Source organism: Erithacus rubecula (assembly GCF_903797595.1).
Source record: "Erithacus rubecula genome assembly, chromosome: 4".
NCBI classification, from domain to species: domain Eukaryota; kingdom Metazoa; phylum Chordata; class Aves; order Passeriformes; family Muscicapidae; genus Erithacus; species Erithacus rubecula.
In genome coordinates, this window is record NC_136686.1 from 55,730,979 (window position 1) to 55,745,674 (window position 14,696).

Sequence of the window (14,696 nt, forward strand, 5' to 3'; positions counted from 1 at the left end):
TAAAACATGCCTGGTCTTACTCATCTTTCATCCTTCAGAAGAAATCTAGAGCATGAAGGTCAAACCACATGAAGTCACAGATGGAATGGAATTGTTTTGGAAAACTGGTAAGCAGATACAACAGCTCACAGATTCATGCTCTATCAGTTACAGTGGAGAGAGCACACCTCCCTAACCTAACACAAGTGTGGAAGAACAACAGAGCACAGTAACCAAAGAGGAGCTTACCATAGGCACAGATACTGAAACATTATAGAGAAAAAAGATCAGAACTACTAACAATGACTATCAATACACACCTGCTCCAAATTTATTTTAAAATTCTTCCTCTTTCTTTCACCCACATGGATATCTTTTCATTAAAAAAAAAAAAAAAAAACCAAAAAAAAATTACTGTATTTGTTTCAAAATCACGAGTGATGAGCATCCTGATAAAAGGATTGGAAGATTATTAACTCCTCTGATCATGTGTAATTGGGATCTGTGAGATTATCAATAAAGAATGCAAACTTGGAAGTAGGTTAAAATGGAAAACACAGTATGACTGTTGAGGTTTAAGAATTTATTGCTCCAACTGAGACTCTCCAAACCATGCTATTGTCACTCATTTCTCTTCCCCCTGCAGTGGGCAGGAGAGGAGAACTAGAGGCCCAAAAGGTAAAGATCATGGGTTGAGATTAGAGCAATTTAGTGGAAACAGGAAAAAGATAAGAACAGTAACAACAACAATATTAATAACAAAAGTGCTCAGCATGGAGCTCAACTTGACCACAGTTGCCCTGACCACTCCTTCCAGCTCAGAAACCAGCATTATCCAACTGCTCCCTCCAGCTCAGAACCAGCATTATCCAACTGCTCCCTCCAGCTCAGAACCAGCATTATCCAACTGCTCCCTCCAGCTCAGAACCAGCATTATCCAACAACTCCCTCCAGCTCAGAACCAGCATTATCCAACCACTCCTTCCAGCTCAGAACCAGCATTATCCAACCACTCCTTCCAGCTCAGAACCAGCATTATCCAACTGCTCCCTCCAGCTCAGAACCAGCATTATCCAACCACTGCCCCCAGCTCAGAACCAGCATTATCCAACCACTGCCTCCAGCTCAGAACCAGCATTATCCAACCACTGCCTCCAGCTCAGAACCAGCATTATCCAACAACTCCCTCCAGCTCAGAACCAGCATTATCCAACCACTGCCTCCAGCTCAGAACCAGCATTATCCAACAACTCCCTCCAGCTCAGAACCTGTGTTATCCAACCACTGCCTCCAGCTCAGAACCAGCATTATCCAACAACTCCCTCCAGCTCAGAACCAGCATTATCCAACTGCTCCCTCCAGCTCAGAACCAGCATTATCCAACAACTCCCTCCAGCTCAGAACCAGCATTATCCAACTGCTCCCTCCAGCTCAGAACCAGCATTATCCAACAACTCCCTCCAGCTCAGAACCAGCATTATCCAACCACTGCCTCCAGCTCAGAATGGCTCCACCACACAGCTCCCTCCACCACACTCACTCTCCTGGACAAGCTCCAGCCTGGTGCTTGGCACAGTCCCAAACAGGACCATTCACAAACAGTGGTAGGGATGAGGCCATGCTGCTGGCTGTTGGTAGGGCTTGATATACAAACACCTTCCCATACCCATCTTATACAAAAATGAGTTTAAAGGAGCTGGTCAATCAGCCTAATGACTTGATAACTTGCTAGAATGTCTGAGCTCTTCCTCAAACAGGCTGGGAAACAGTCCATAAAGATAAATTTGATTCATATTTCAACATCAATCTCTGGTTTATGTTTCATATGTTTGAAACAAGACCAGCCCAAATAGCTGAAAAAACTACAATGATTAGTTTTATCAATACAATACCACATGCAGGTTGCTTTCCAAATGTAATATTTAGGAGGAAAAACTACAATTTCCCATAAAGGGGGATGCACAGTAATTTATGAACTCAAAACACAACCCTCCTATTTTCTAAAGAAACAGTTGCTATCCAGATTTACCAACATGTGCAATTTAAAAATTATTACTCTGCACATTTTAGTCGGTTTATAAATGCAGTCAAGAAATACATGAAAGACATCTAAACAAACATGGAAATACAGATGAAATTTCAATAAATCATCTGAACCATCAACCTAAATCATCTATGCACTGCTGCAGTATGAATTACACCTCTATTTCTTCAAGAAAAGGTGTTACCTTTCTTTAAAATTTCTGAGATAATACCACATTCCTGTGCAGTCTAGTCTATTGCTTTACTAATTATTTAGTCCAAGAATTTTCCCAAGGCATAGCCTAAATATTTGTGTGTGTAAAAATTAGGCCAATCACTATTTGTTTATTTTCTTCATTCCCTGCCACCTCCTTGGACAAACATTGAGAGCCCTCTCTATAGCAACACAGTGCACAAGGCTTATGTACTTATTCCTACCATCTCCCTCTTTCCATTTTCTTGCCTTTTTTCCTCCTTTCCTTCACCAACCTCAAATTTCACCTTATAATATGGATCTACAAAACCTCTTCTTTTTTTAATTAAGCCTTTAGTGTTATGACAAAAACAGCATAAAGATAGCTGTATCTAAAACCTGGCATGGCATTAATTTGCAAGAGTTTGCCTATTTCTGTAACTCAGTTCCATCAATGGGCTCTGAAAAATTCAAATTCAACCTCTGCTGATCATATATACAAGAAAACACTTTGATACAAACTGCTAGAATCTACGCTTCAGATTTTGGAGTTTTAAAATAGAAATAAATAAAAGCTGAATATGAATCACTTAAAAAATTCCTGAAGTAATGCAGATAGCCCAGATTTTGTTTTCTTTTGAACAAGAATGCTACTGTGCAACCATACACTGTAGTGTGGAAGAGTCTTTGTATATATGCAATGAAACTGAGAGAGAAAAAAGTTTCACAGGCAGAATCTGTCACTAGAATAGCCAAAACAACTGAACCCAGAAGGAGGCAGAAGAGCATCTGAGCATAGATCTTCTTCAGATCCACATAAAAAGCAACAAATCTCAAGGTAACAACAGGACAGGAACAAATACTCTCAAGTTTAACATCATGATGTTATTTATCAAACATTAGGTTTGGAGCAGAGGGAAATGTGAGTGTTCTTTAAGCATCTCTAGGACTATGTTAATACTTCATTTTTCTACAGTAGCTTTTCTCAGATTGCCAGAAAATATAAGAGGAAACAAGAGCAAATTAAACTCCTGTTTCTGTGACTTGTCTCATTTGCAGAAGTGCACAGCAAATAGTTTGTGCAAGAACTAAAGAAAGGAAGCTGGATCAATTAATTATGGATTTCATAGGAAACAGCTTTTATCACTAATTTTCCACAGATCGAGAAATGTTGTGGGGCAGATCACTCGGATCAGTTCTTCATTCCCAAAAGTCAAAGAGAGACAGGAGAGTCAAGGATGTCCTGGGGGCATCAGGCACAGCACTGCCAGCCAGGAAAGGGAGGGGATTGTCCTGCTCTGCTCTGCACTGGGGCAGCCTCACCTCCAGTGCTGGGGGCAGTTTTGGCTGCCCCAACACAATAAACATCTAAAGCCATTACAGAATGTCCAAAGGAGGCTATGAAGATGGAGAAGGGTCTGAAGGAGAAAGCCAAAGAGTGGGTCATTTGACTTATTCAGCCTGAAGGAGACTCAGGGGAGACTTCACAGTCACTGATCTCTTCATTTGGGTAACCACTAACACAGGAATGAAATGGAATGAAGCTGTGCCAGAGAGGTTTAGGTTGGACATTAGGAAAACTTTCTTCACTCAGAGGGTGGTTGGAACAGGTTCCCCAGGGGAATGGTCACAGCACCAAGTGTGATGGAATTCAAAAAGCATTTGGACAATGCTCTTGGGCACACGGTGTGACTCTTGGGGTGTCCTGTGCTGGGACAGGAGTTGTACTTTCCTGTCAACTCAGGATATTCTGCAGCATAAGTGCTTTAAACAGGACCAGACTGAAGCACAGCATTCTCCCTGATCAGTGGCTCTAAGGTGTCTCCAGCTCAGTGCACCACACCCTTATTGTTATTCAGCAAAGGATTGGAGTGTTACAGTGATGGTAGGTGTAAGAAGCACCCAGACAAAGCACAATACACCTTCTTTACTGTGCTCTGTTCACACAATGTAGATACACTCTCTAATTCCAACAGCATTTTTTCTTCTGGTTTTCCTCAGCACAACAATGGCAGCCTTAGTGCTTAACTGAGTTTTAGTATTGGATCTAAATTAGATACTGTCAGCTATGTCCTTGCTTATTTCAGAAATGTGACATACTGAACATTTCAAATTTTGGGTTAACTACATGTGTGTAACAAAGGTGAATTCAACATCACCTGAATTCAGTTTGTGGGTTATTCGTCATTCAGAAGGAGTAGAACCAGCAATTTTTCTTGAAGAACCAGAATTACTGGTTCATCAATGAAGTTCCTCTTTCTTCTGTCACTTGATTTGCTTCTACAGCACTGCATCCTACCTGAGCATTTCAATGGGGACTTTACAGTTACTTAATTCCATGCCATTATTTTTGGTACAACCCCAGCTTCTGCCTTACTCTATAAAAGGGAATAGCACTTCATTTCAGCATGCTGCCTTTCTCCAACAATTTTTAATATGTTACAGGAAAATGGGTGCCAATCTTTCTAAGAAAAACTCAATATAGTTGAGTTGATTGAAAATCATAAGTGAAATATTCTTCCTAGGGACATTTTCTATTCTTGGCTAGCAATGTCAATTTGCTCTTCCTAAATACTAGTTTATATTAAACTGATTAATTTGATATCACCTATGCTCTTCCATATTTTCAGAAAACAATTAGCCATTCCTTCACTAACGGGCTCCTGTAGTCTAAATGCAGTAAAATTCACCATGTTTCTTAAGTACATGTCATGCTTCCTGTAGGAATTATTAAATTGAAAAGTAGCAATGAAATACAGATATATATAAGTGCTACTCTGGGCATGACTAATCCAGTCCACACAATGGTTCAGGATACAAAATAAAAGTTTCGGTCTGTAGTTCCTAATGGCACCTTACATAAAGAAGAATAATAAATAGTTCTGGCTAATTTGCTCCCAGATTTTCCCCTATATGAGGCTGCACAGAACCCCCCCACACATCCTATCTGAATGCCAAAAGGGTGCCCTTCATGCTCCCCTTTTTTCCACATCCATGTCTCTTGATCACCTCAACAGTTGTTTTCCTTTCTCTTTCCTTTCTTTCTCCTCTTTCTTGTGGAATCTTAGTGCCACCAGATTTGAAAACAAAAATTAAGGATTAACTACTTGCAGCTGTCTCATTGTTCATTCTAGCTCTATAAAGTATTTTTAATCTCCTCTTTTTACTAAGCTCCTCTTTTTAAGTGTGATATCTATTGTTCTTTGTGCATAGCCTAGAACAATGGGGTGCATTATTAACTAGCCCATGAGTGGCTGTCACCAACTCTCTAAGTGTATTTTATGCATAGAGACACATTGCATATATACACATACATAGGAATAAACACACATCAGAGATACATAATTAGGTAGCTCAATTTTAAGAACTGGAATTACAGAACAGCTAATTTATCCTAGCTTACTTCTGCCTTTTTCCTCCACATACCAATGACAGTTCATTAATACATTCCCAGCATGTTAACGGAACAGCTGTTAAATAATAAATGCAGTACTGTATTATTATCAGTAGGTGCTTCAACAATTAAACTCTGGGTGCCTAATTTCTAGCTCAGTTAGGAAAAATAACTATACCTCATGCAGCCAAGTAAAATACTAGGCATTGCCCAAAGAAACATCAAAATACCATTGTAGAGAATTATTGTTCTCTGTGAGGAAATGTTGGAAACCCAATGCAAATCAATGCACCAGAACCTCATGTTTTTCTGTTTCATTTAAATCAATCCACCCTCAGGCAGCAGAACTCCTAGGTCTGTGCAAGAGAAGTACAGAGAACCTATGGGCAGAGTCATGACAAAAAGGGACCCTCACGTCTCCCTCTCCCAGAATCAGTCTGCACTATCGTTATCAGATGCAACATGAAACCACATTTAACAGCCAACCCTCTGAATATTCACCACTAGTGTGCAGAAATATTCACCAGAAGAAAATCTTCAAAAGCACTCATGAATCAACGTCATTGCACATCTCAAATTTTTAAATAACTCTTAGCCAAACAGTCTAAAATTAAGAGAAACTCCTATTGGAGGAAATAACCCCTACATTTCGTTTGGTCTGTCTACATAATACATGTGGCATTTCCTAAACATGAGAATCAGCTTTGACTACAAAAGGCAGTAAAGCTACCAAGCAAAAGAAAAAAACCCAAACTCAACAGCTACTATCTAGCTTTTCCCCTTGCAAGGCATCTTGATTACAGACAACTGTTCAATTTTAAAATATGGTTAGGACTGCAAACATCCCTGTGACATGTTTATCTTATAGGTATAGTCTGATTTATATCTTCAATTTTATATTTTATCAAATTTCTTAAATGTACTTTTCCAACAGTCACCTATCATTTAAGAAGAAAAGTAAGAACACCTTTCACATGCTTTCTTGTTTGAAAAATAGTTATTTTAACTATTAAAGCCATCACTAACTTAATAAAATAGTACACATAGTGGGCTGCAGCATTATTTTGTTCTAGCTTGAAATGTATTCACATGATTTACATCTGATTTACTACACCACCTGACTCATTATTCTGGATAAGATAACTATTTTATCTCTCCACAACAAGGCCAAAATACATGAAATATTAATTCCCCACAAAAATTATTTCCCCAATAATTGTACAAAAATTTCAGACTTACAAGATGTTTTTAGTTTTCTTTTAAAAGTAAATATTAATTTAATATTAAAGAAACATTAAGAATAACTGGTTGGGAGCTTTTTGTGTGCAAGTGTTAGCTTTTCAAACAGTCAAACTCTCTGAATGCAAAAGCTTATCACACATCTGCTAGAAGGATGGCATTCATTAATGTCAGCTATCAATCAGCCACAGCAGAACTCTCCTCAAAACATGAAATGTGATTTGCACAGAGCCCTGCTCACTGTTTCTGAGCACTAGGTAACAAATCATTCCTTTCAAGCTACAGTACATCATGAAGTATTATCATTAAAGCATTAGAATAATTGGAATTAATTACTTTTTCTTACTTTGAGCTACATATGTGCAGGTGGTCAGGCACTGTCACAGGTTGCCCAGACCAGCTGTGGATGCCCCTGGATCCCTGGAAGTATCCAAGGCCAGGCTGGACAGGGCTCTGAGCATCCTGGGACCCTGGGGGGTGTCCCTGCCCCTGGCAGGGGGCTGGAACTGGGTGGTCTTTAAGGTTTCCCAACCCAAACCATTTGTGATTCTATATAAGCTGTGCACCAATCCTGCAAACCTCCTTTTTTCTCTACAGTTCTTCAGTAATCCTGAGGATTTTCACCAGGCTTTTTACATTGACAAGGGACTGCCTGACTGAGGTTTTAACTAGAAGTCTGGACAGACTTACTGCATATGAAGTAGATTTATTGAAAATGACCTGAAGTTGAAAACAAAGAGCATTTTATACTTGGATGTTAAACATGGCATAATGAAATGACCAGGAAGAGCTCACATTTCCTGCTCTCCTGACTCTTATCAGTCAGCCATGAGTCTTATTACATTGCATGGTGATTTTAATGCCACATTTTCATATTCTTAGTACTTCAAACAAATAAGATTCAAATTCTGGGCCCCACAATTCAGAAGAAAAAAAACTTCAAAAATCAAGCCTAAAGGACATGACACAGCAGATAACAAGGGAAGGCCAAGAATATTAACTCTTGATACATAATTTGGAGGGATCTGTTGCATGTAATATAAATAAGGAGTCCTCTGAGCCAGCAAGAACCAAGTTGAAGAATACACAAACCAGCACTAGGTAAGGCAGGTGCACACCCAACACAAGAACACAGCACCATGGAAATGGTGCTTCCAGACCCCATCTGCCAGCTCTGCACTGCACAGCATCACACCATGCACACAAACCAGCCTGGGCTTGGAAAGCTCCAACACAGTTGTGCATTTCCTCATGCATAGCTGATCACAAAATTGCAGTTTCAGGTTGCCTGTGAAGTAAGCAAGGTAACCCTGCTTACATGCAGATAACATTCAGTTCTTGCTTTCAACCTTCAGGTGTGCTAGAATTGAAATTATTTTTTTAAAAGGGGGGAAGGGAGGATGTTTAGTTTTTTAATAAATTCCACAGCAACAAGAAGGGTGCATGCAAGTTCCATGACCTGAAACCTTGGCCACATTTTTCAGTAAAGCAGGTAACAAATTACAGGTTAGCCCAATCCTTAAATAACTCAAACTAATGTCATATTAAATTTTACAAGACAGTCACTGTCAGCAATAACATTTCAGCTATTATGTAGACAAATGTAACTTCATTTAGCTTACCTGATGCTCGTCTGGTGAATCTGTTTACTGCTGGAGCTGAAAGAAAAGACAACATTTTGATTATTTTTGTAGCAGTTTAACTTGCTTTAAGCATAACAGTTTTATACTTCATTTGAAGTGTGACAATACAAACACCAGACAAGCATTATTTTTGTATCTTTATAGGAACCCATTCATATACACTTTAACTTTTAAGTAGCTTTGCAGGAGATAGTACATAGTAACTAAAGAGCTTTCCAGAACATTTTCAGCTTTATAAGAGTTGCTTACTGCTGTTCATGACTGTATGTGAAACATTTAGATCTGCATCTCCATTATTTATTGAGTGCACAGAAATTGGCATCTTGCAAACAATAATGCAATCAGGGATTTAAAAAGTATATTAAAAAATTACTTCATTTTTACAAAATATACCTATTGAAAATCTGGCACTGAAGATACTCCTATAAAGAAAAAGACTAATTTGTAATCACATTAAAAGATCAACTTTTGCTTGGACTAACCTTTAAAACTCCTTGGGTAAGTCAATAACAATGCCAGCCCCCACCAAAACCCCAGTGCAAATGTTTTATAGTGCCATCCTGGCACATCTCCAACTGCATGCTGCAAACATTTGTAATCAGACTCCTGTCTTGTTTCCAACTGGGAGAGACTGCAAAATACAACTTAAAACACATGGCTTTGCCTCTATTTCTAGGTTTACCAGCTTCTTCAAGAGTTACTAGAGATAAAATAGATAAACAGCTTTATGTTTTGCCTTCCAAATACAATCTTCAGCCTTCTAATTAGTAAAAACCACTGGTCTTGAACTCTACTTTCATGTGATGTATTAACTGCTGGAATAAACAGCAAGAAGAAAATCTGAATGACCTAATTTCAAAAGTGGGCAGCAGCCACATTAAAAATGTATGCCCTTACAGTGCTTATTAATATTCAACCTTAAAATCTGCTCTTCATGTTTACACAGAACTGAAAAATGAAAAATATTAACCTTTTTAATTTTATCCCACTAAATTTTACATGGGAGTTATGCATCATGTCTTGAACACCTAAGCCAAGAGAAAAGAATTGCCAAGAAAACAGAATAGACAGTAACAACAGCCTGAGATGCAAACTGACTTCTTGTTCTTTTGGGGACTAAAAACCAGAGCAAAGCTACAATTTCTGAACCACAGTCACAGATGGTTTGTGCAAGCACATACAGGAGTGACAGGTCCAAGTGGCAAAAAAATGCACTGGGAAACCCAGCTACAGAGGTTTGGACTGCTAGTCATGAGGAAGGAAACCTCTGGTCAATAAGCTGTTACAAACCCCCAACATATATATAGATGAGCACAAAAGTAAAATAACCAGCAAAGTTATTTTGAAATATGAATTCTAATTCCCCCAAAAAAATTTTCTTCAAATAAATACACAAAAAATGTAGACACATTTTTATCAAAACAGCGTATTTTATGCAACTGCTGTTTTGTAACATGGGGGCTGTCTCATTCCTCAAAACTGTTTATTTTGTCACTACTGTTATGGGCCAAATTTCAGGACATTTCAGGACATCAGTCATGACTGTCACCATCTGATGGCTGAGTTGTTTCCTCAAGCAAGTAAATTTGCAGCAGGTCTCAGCAGATGTGCTCATATGAAGAAAAAAAAAAATGGAATCTGACATATTCCTAACAGGAAAGCATAAAATAATATTTTGCTCCCATTCAGACGCTTTCCCAAACCCTTTGGGGGGGGGGGGGGTTGGCTGTCAATTCTGTATATAATCTGTAGATATGAAAATTTAACTTCTATACACAGCTACCTCAGCACATTTAAAAAAGGAAAAAATGGAACATGTAGCACAAAACGAACATAATTTGAAATAAGTTACTGGGATTGTCAAAGAAAAAAGTTATTTTTCAGCTACATAATTCTAAATTCACTCTTTTATTTGGCTACAAGAGGTTTAGATTATTGTGCAGCAGATTTTACAAATTATTTACTGTTAGAAAAAAAAGTAGCAAGAATGTCAGAATCTTGATCAGTAATTATTTTTGAGCTTATGTGAATAATCAGGGTTTCAGCAGCAACCAGACAAAGCCTTCCTGCCCAGACTGGGATTTCATGGAGGTCATCCAAATGTGTTACTGGGAGATTTAAAAGCAGAACCCACAGTTCTTTGTTATGAAGCAAGTTGAAATACTCTCTATTTTTCTGACAGCAAATCACAATATACTTCTGCTGTCCAGGAAGGTGGAAGCATTAGCATACAAGAAGGTCCCAGACAATAATCAGCCCTACAGGAATTTAGCTGTTTAGGTGTTCTCACTACAAAGTAGATGAGTGGTCAACCAGGTCATTACAATGTCTGGCAGGATAAATACAGTAAGATGGGCAAAAGAAAGTCCAAGATGCACTTTGCCTGAGGCATAAAACAAATACTAAATTATCTTTCAAACATGCCAGGAGAGGAAAGTCTTGGCTCAAAAACAAATGGACAAATCAATAGAAATATTCAATGAGGGATATTAAATGTTCCTCCTGGAGCCACACAGCATCAAGAGCAGCAGAGATATTCCCAGGGAAGAAGAACTACTTATTCTGTGATTGCCACCTTCCCTGGATATCTGTTTTTAGCCACCATCCTTCCTGAGATCTGAGTTAGGCTGACTCTTAGGTTTGAACTGAGATAACTGTCCTGATTCACACAGCTCCAGTGGAAGTGGTACCCAGAGAGACAGGGGATGCCAAGAGACAATTGAATAATGAGAACAGCTTTGAAATCCCCTCACAGGACACAGGAATATCGTACTTGTACTCTATACCTAACACAATTTGTAACCTGTACAATGAACTCACAGGTTCAAGCCCCAAGCTGCACACAGGTAGGAGTGGTGCTTAGGCATTGTGATTATTGTGATTCCCAGCCTGCTGCTGCTTCAGCTGCTTCCCAGCACTGCTCCCCTCTCTCCTGTCAGCCGTGCCTGGAGCAGGTTCAGTGCCTGCCTGCAGCTGCTCTGAGCTCTGCAGGCTGCCAGGGGCTGCTCCCACAGTGTGAAACCCAGGCAGCCTCTGGCAGGGCTGCCCATCCCCAGGAACATTCAGATGCAGCACTGCAGACACACACCAGTTCAACAGCTCCAGTTTTCCAGCAGGATAAACATGGGAAGGGAATGGGCGTGAGGCAATACCCAGGTGGCCATTCAAGTTAACTCTACAGCAAAAAAATACTTAATCTTACAGGTTATAGTGACATTGTGCCGAGGGCTGGTTGCTGAAAATGATTCAATTCAAGCAACTTGCTGGAAAAAAAAAATCACAATAAGAGTGCCACACATTCCCACTAACCTGTGTAAAATACAGAAGGAACAAAACTCATGGATTGCAAAACCTCACCATTGCAAAAGTCAAGGATTTTTCCCACTTAAAGGCATAAACAACATACAGATAAATTCAGAACATGTCCAGTGACATTTAATATTTTTTTAGTATCACAACAAATTGCATCACAACAAATAATGTACAGCTGTGCAGTCTTGTTTAAAAGCACTGTATCACTCCAATATTGAATATAACTTCATGTTCTACTTTGTTTCAACCAAAATCTATTACAAATGTCACAGGGGGTGGGGTGGGTGTGCAATAGAGACAATACAGAGGCATGTATCCTGATGAACTTTTGATTAAATTACCATTTGAAAGTGCAAAAACTGACATGACATATTTCAGTACTTTGATTCTTAGCACTACATAAGAGAGAATTCCACAATTTGTCACTTGTTAGCAACTGAAATTCATGTTTGAAAATCCTTGCTCAGAGAACTGTATGGAAGTACAGCTTCTAAAATATTTTGGCAATACAGATCAAGCATATATTAAATATAAATAATTGGAAAATAATCAAGAGTAGCATAACTTTGTAAGCAGAGGAGGAAATGGGAGTCTGTGGGGTGGTTTGTAGAGCAGCAAGACTAAGATGATAATGCCAAGAAAGGATCCCTGCCTGGGCATCCTGTAGATGGTTAACCTGTTCTGATAGCCTGAGCTGTCTCTTTTTGCAAACTCACAATTTAAATGTTTTTGCTTCAGAAGCTGCCAGAGTTTCCTGTGCCATTAATGTCACCTGGAATAAGAAGCTAAGCACATCACAGACATCAGACATGCAGCCTTCCTAAGAACTCAGGGACTGCAAGGCTGGGATTCAGGACATTCTGACAACCAGCTCTGTAAACTGGTGCTCCCTGCAGGTCTGCAAAGCACAGCAGACACATGCCTAGGTGTGCTGCAGAGTGCATGGAACCCCAGGGTGAGCACACCCCACTCCCTGCTGCTGCTCTGGGGGACAGAGGCCAACAGGAGACTGCTCACCCTCCTGACACACTTACAGCAACTCAAGACAATGCTCCTTTAGAGAAAAACACACAAGTGACAAGGGCTGGCAGGGGATTAGTGATCAATCTTCAGTGTTAGTAAAAATTAAAACACTTTTCACAAGCCTTGCTTTCAATTAGCCACTGCAATTTCTTCTAAAAGGACTAAATCTCCTTTAAAAATAACAAATAAATCAAAAACCCCTCAAAATTTAAATTAAGCTAATATATGTTTAAAACCTTCCAATTTAGCAGCCCACAGCCTCCCAAAATCCATCCTTATTTTCCAAGCAGAAATTCTGCTTATGTAGCTTAATGGATAGCCAAAGAGAAACATCCACACTACACTGTGTCTTCCTTGTGTGGAAAGTGCAAATGCCCCAGGTGAGCTTAGGAAGCAAATATCATATCCAAATCATACATTTTTTTTTTCTGTCCTGTTGAGGGCAAAACTCAGTTAAAACTCTCAATGACCTCACTGAGGTTAGTGGGTCAAACCTAGTCCAAATTTGAACAATAGACTGAGAACCTACTCTCAACACACTGTCTCATTTTATTCCATTTAACTCTAGTGCTCTCAGTAGAGTTATTCCTGATTTACCTATGGTCTTTTCATCATATATCTCAAAATCCCAGGCTAAATTTTCACTGATGAGGATCATGGGCAGTATATGTTCCACCTTTTTAGTTCCAAGCTTACCTATTTCTCAAGATCTCAACTTTCAAAAAATTTTGAATTATGCTTATTGCAATCATATTCCTGTATTACTCTAAGTAATATTCACTTTTCTTCTTTCACAAACAGATTATTAATTAGAATGACCTAAGCAGAACAAGAGCAAAATCAAATCTGAATTAATGTCTCTCTAAAATATGTACTTTAGTGAGATCCATGTTTTTATGTCCCAAATGGAGGAAATAGAGTTAATTACCCATTACAATGATAGGCTGGGACACCACAGATAATAACAGTAATTTGGAGCCTCTCTAATTTCCCTCTATCACAGGAAACTTTTACTTTAGTTCAGGATTAATCCAGGTAGAATGACTTTTTCAGAGGCTGAGACCAACACAAGATAATAGAGTTATGTTAATGCATATTCACACTGTTAAGACCTCACAAAACCTCAAGGAAAGTATGACAAACTCATTGACAGTTTGAAGGAATGACTCTGACAAAGAAGGGAATTGTCAGGTCTATGGAGAATAGTTCTTGTCTTTTCTCTTTGAAAGGCTATGACAAGTGTGAGGAATGAGAAAAAGGGATGAGCACAGCAAATACACAGCTGTTTTTTGGAAGACAAGCAAACAGCCTGGGCAATACAGTAGTTAGAGCATAACTTTCAAAATACTTATATTTCAATTTCTAGAAAATTAACAGGAATGATAATATTTTAGTGATGAAATATGAGGTGTGTTTTATTATTTCCCTTACCAAATACACCAGTCTCAGAAGATGAATCTTTTTATTCAAAATAGAATTGAAGACCAGCAGCACATAGGCTTGGCCTTTTCACAAAGAGAAAAGGTAAATGACAGCCACAGGAGCTTCCTGTATGTACCAGCCCGACAAAGAACATGACAGGTTAGACAGCAACACTGCCACCAAGTTTCCCAATAAACAAATCTTAACATCTCAAGAATATCTGAAGCCCAGTCCAAAACTGATTAACCTCGGTGAAGAATACCCACAGTTCCTAAAAGGGTAGGATCTGCACACAGAGGGATCAGGCTCCATCCACAGAAAGTGTAATCCTGGAAGGTATTGTGAGCACACGGAGGAAGAAAGGGCTCCCTAAGGAGCTGAGGCTGCTCTATAGCCAAGGAGACAGAGTGCACATGGGCACATGCATTCACCAACAGAGCAGAGTGCAGGCAGTGAGGCATGAAGGCAA

General features: G+C 39.2%; 1 protein-coding gene across 1 annotated transcript in view; it reads right to left on the bottom strand.

Annotated features, from left to right (window-relative positions):
* The window catches only part of PRKAR2B (protein kinase cAMP-dependent type II regulatory subunit beta), a 74,638-nt gene that overhangs the window by 38,408 nt on the left and 21,534 nt on the right, over positions 1-14,696 (bottom strand). The window contains exon 2 of the mRNA XM_079305142.1: positions 8,450-8,485. Coding sequence (XP_079161268.1) covers positions 8,450-8,485 — 36 coding nt within the window. The remainder of the gene's footprint in view (positions 1-8,449; positions 8,486-14,696) is intronic.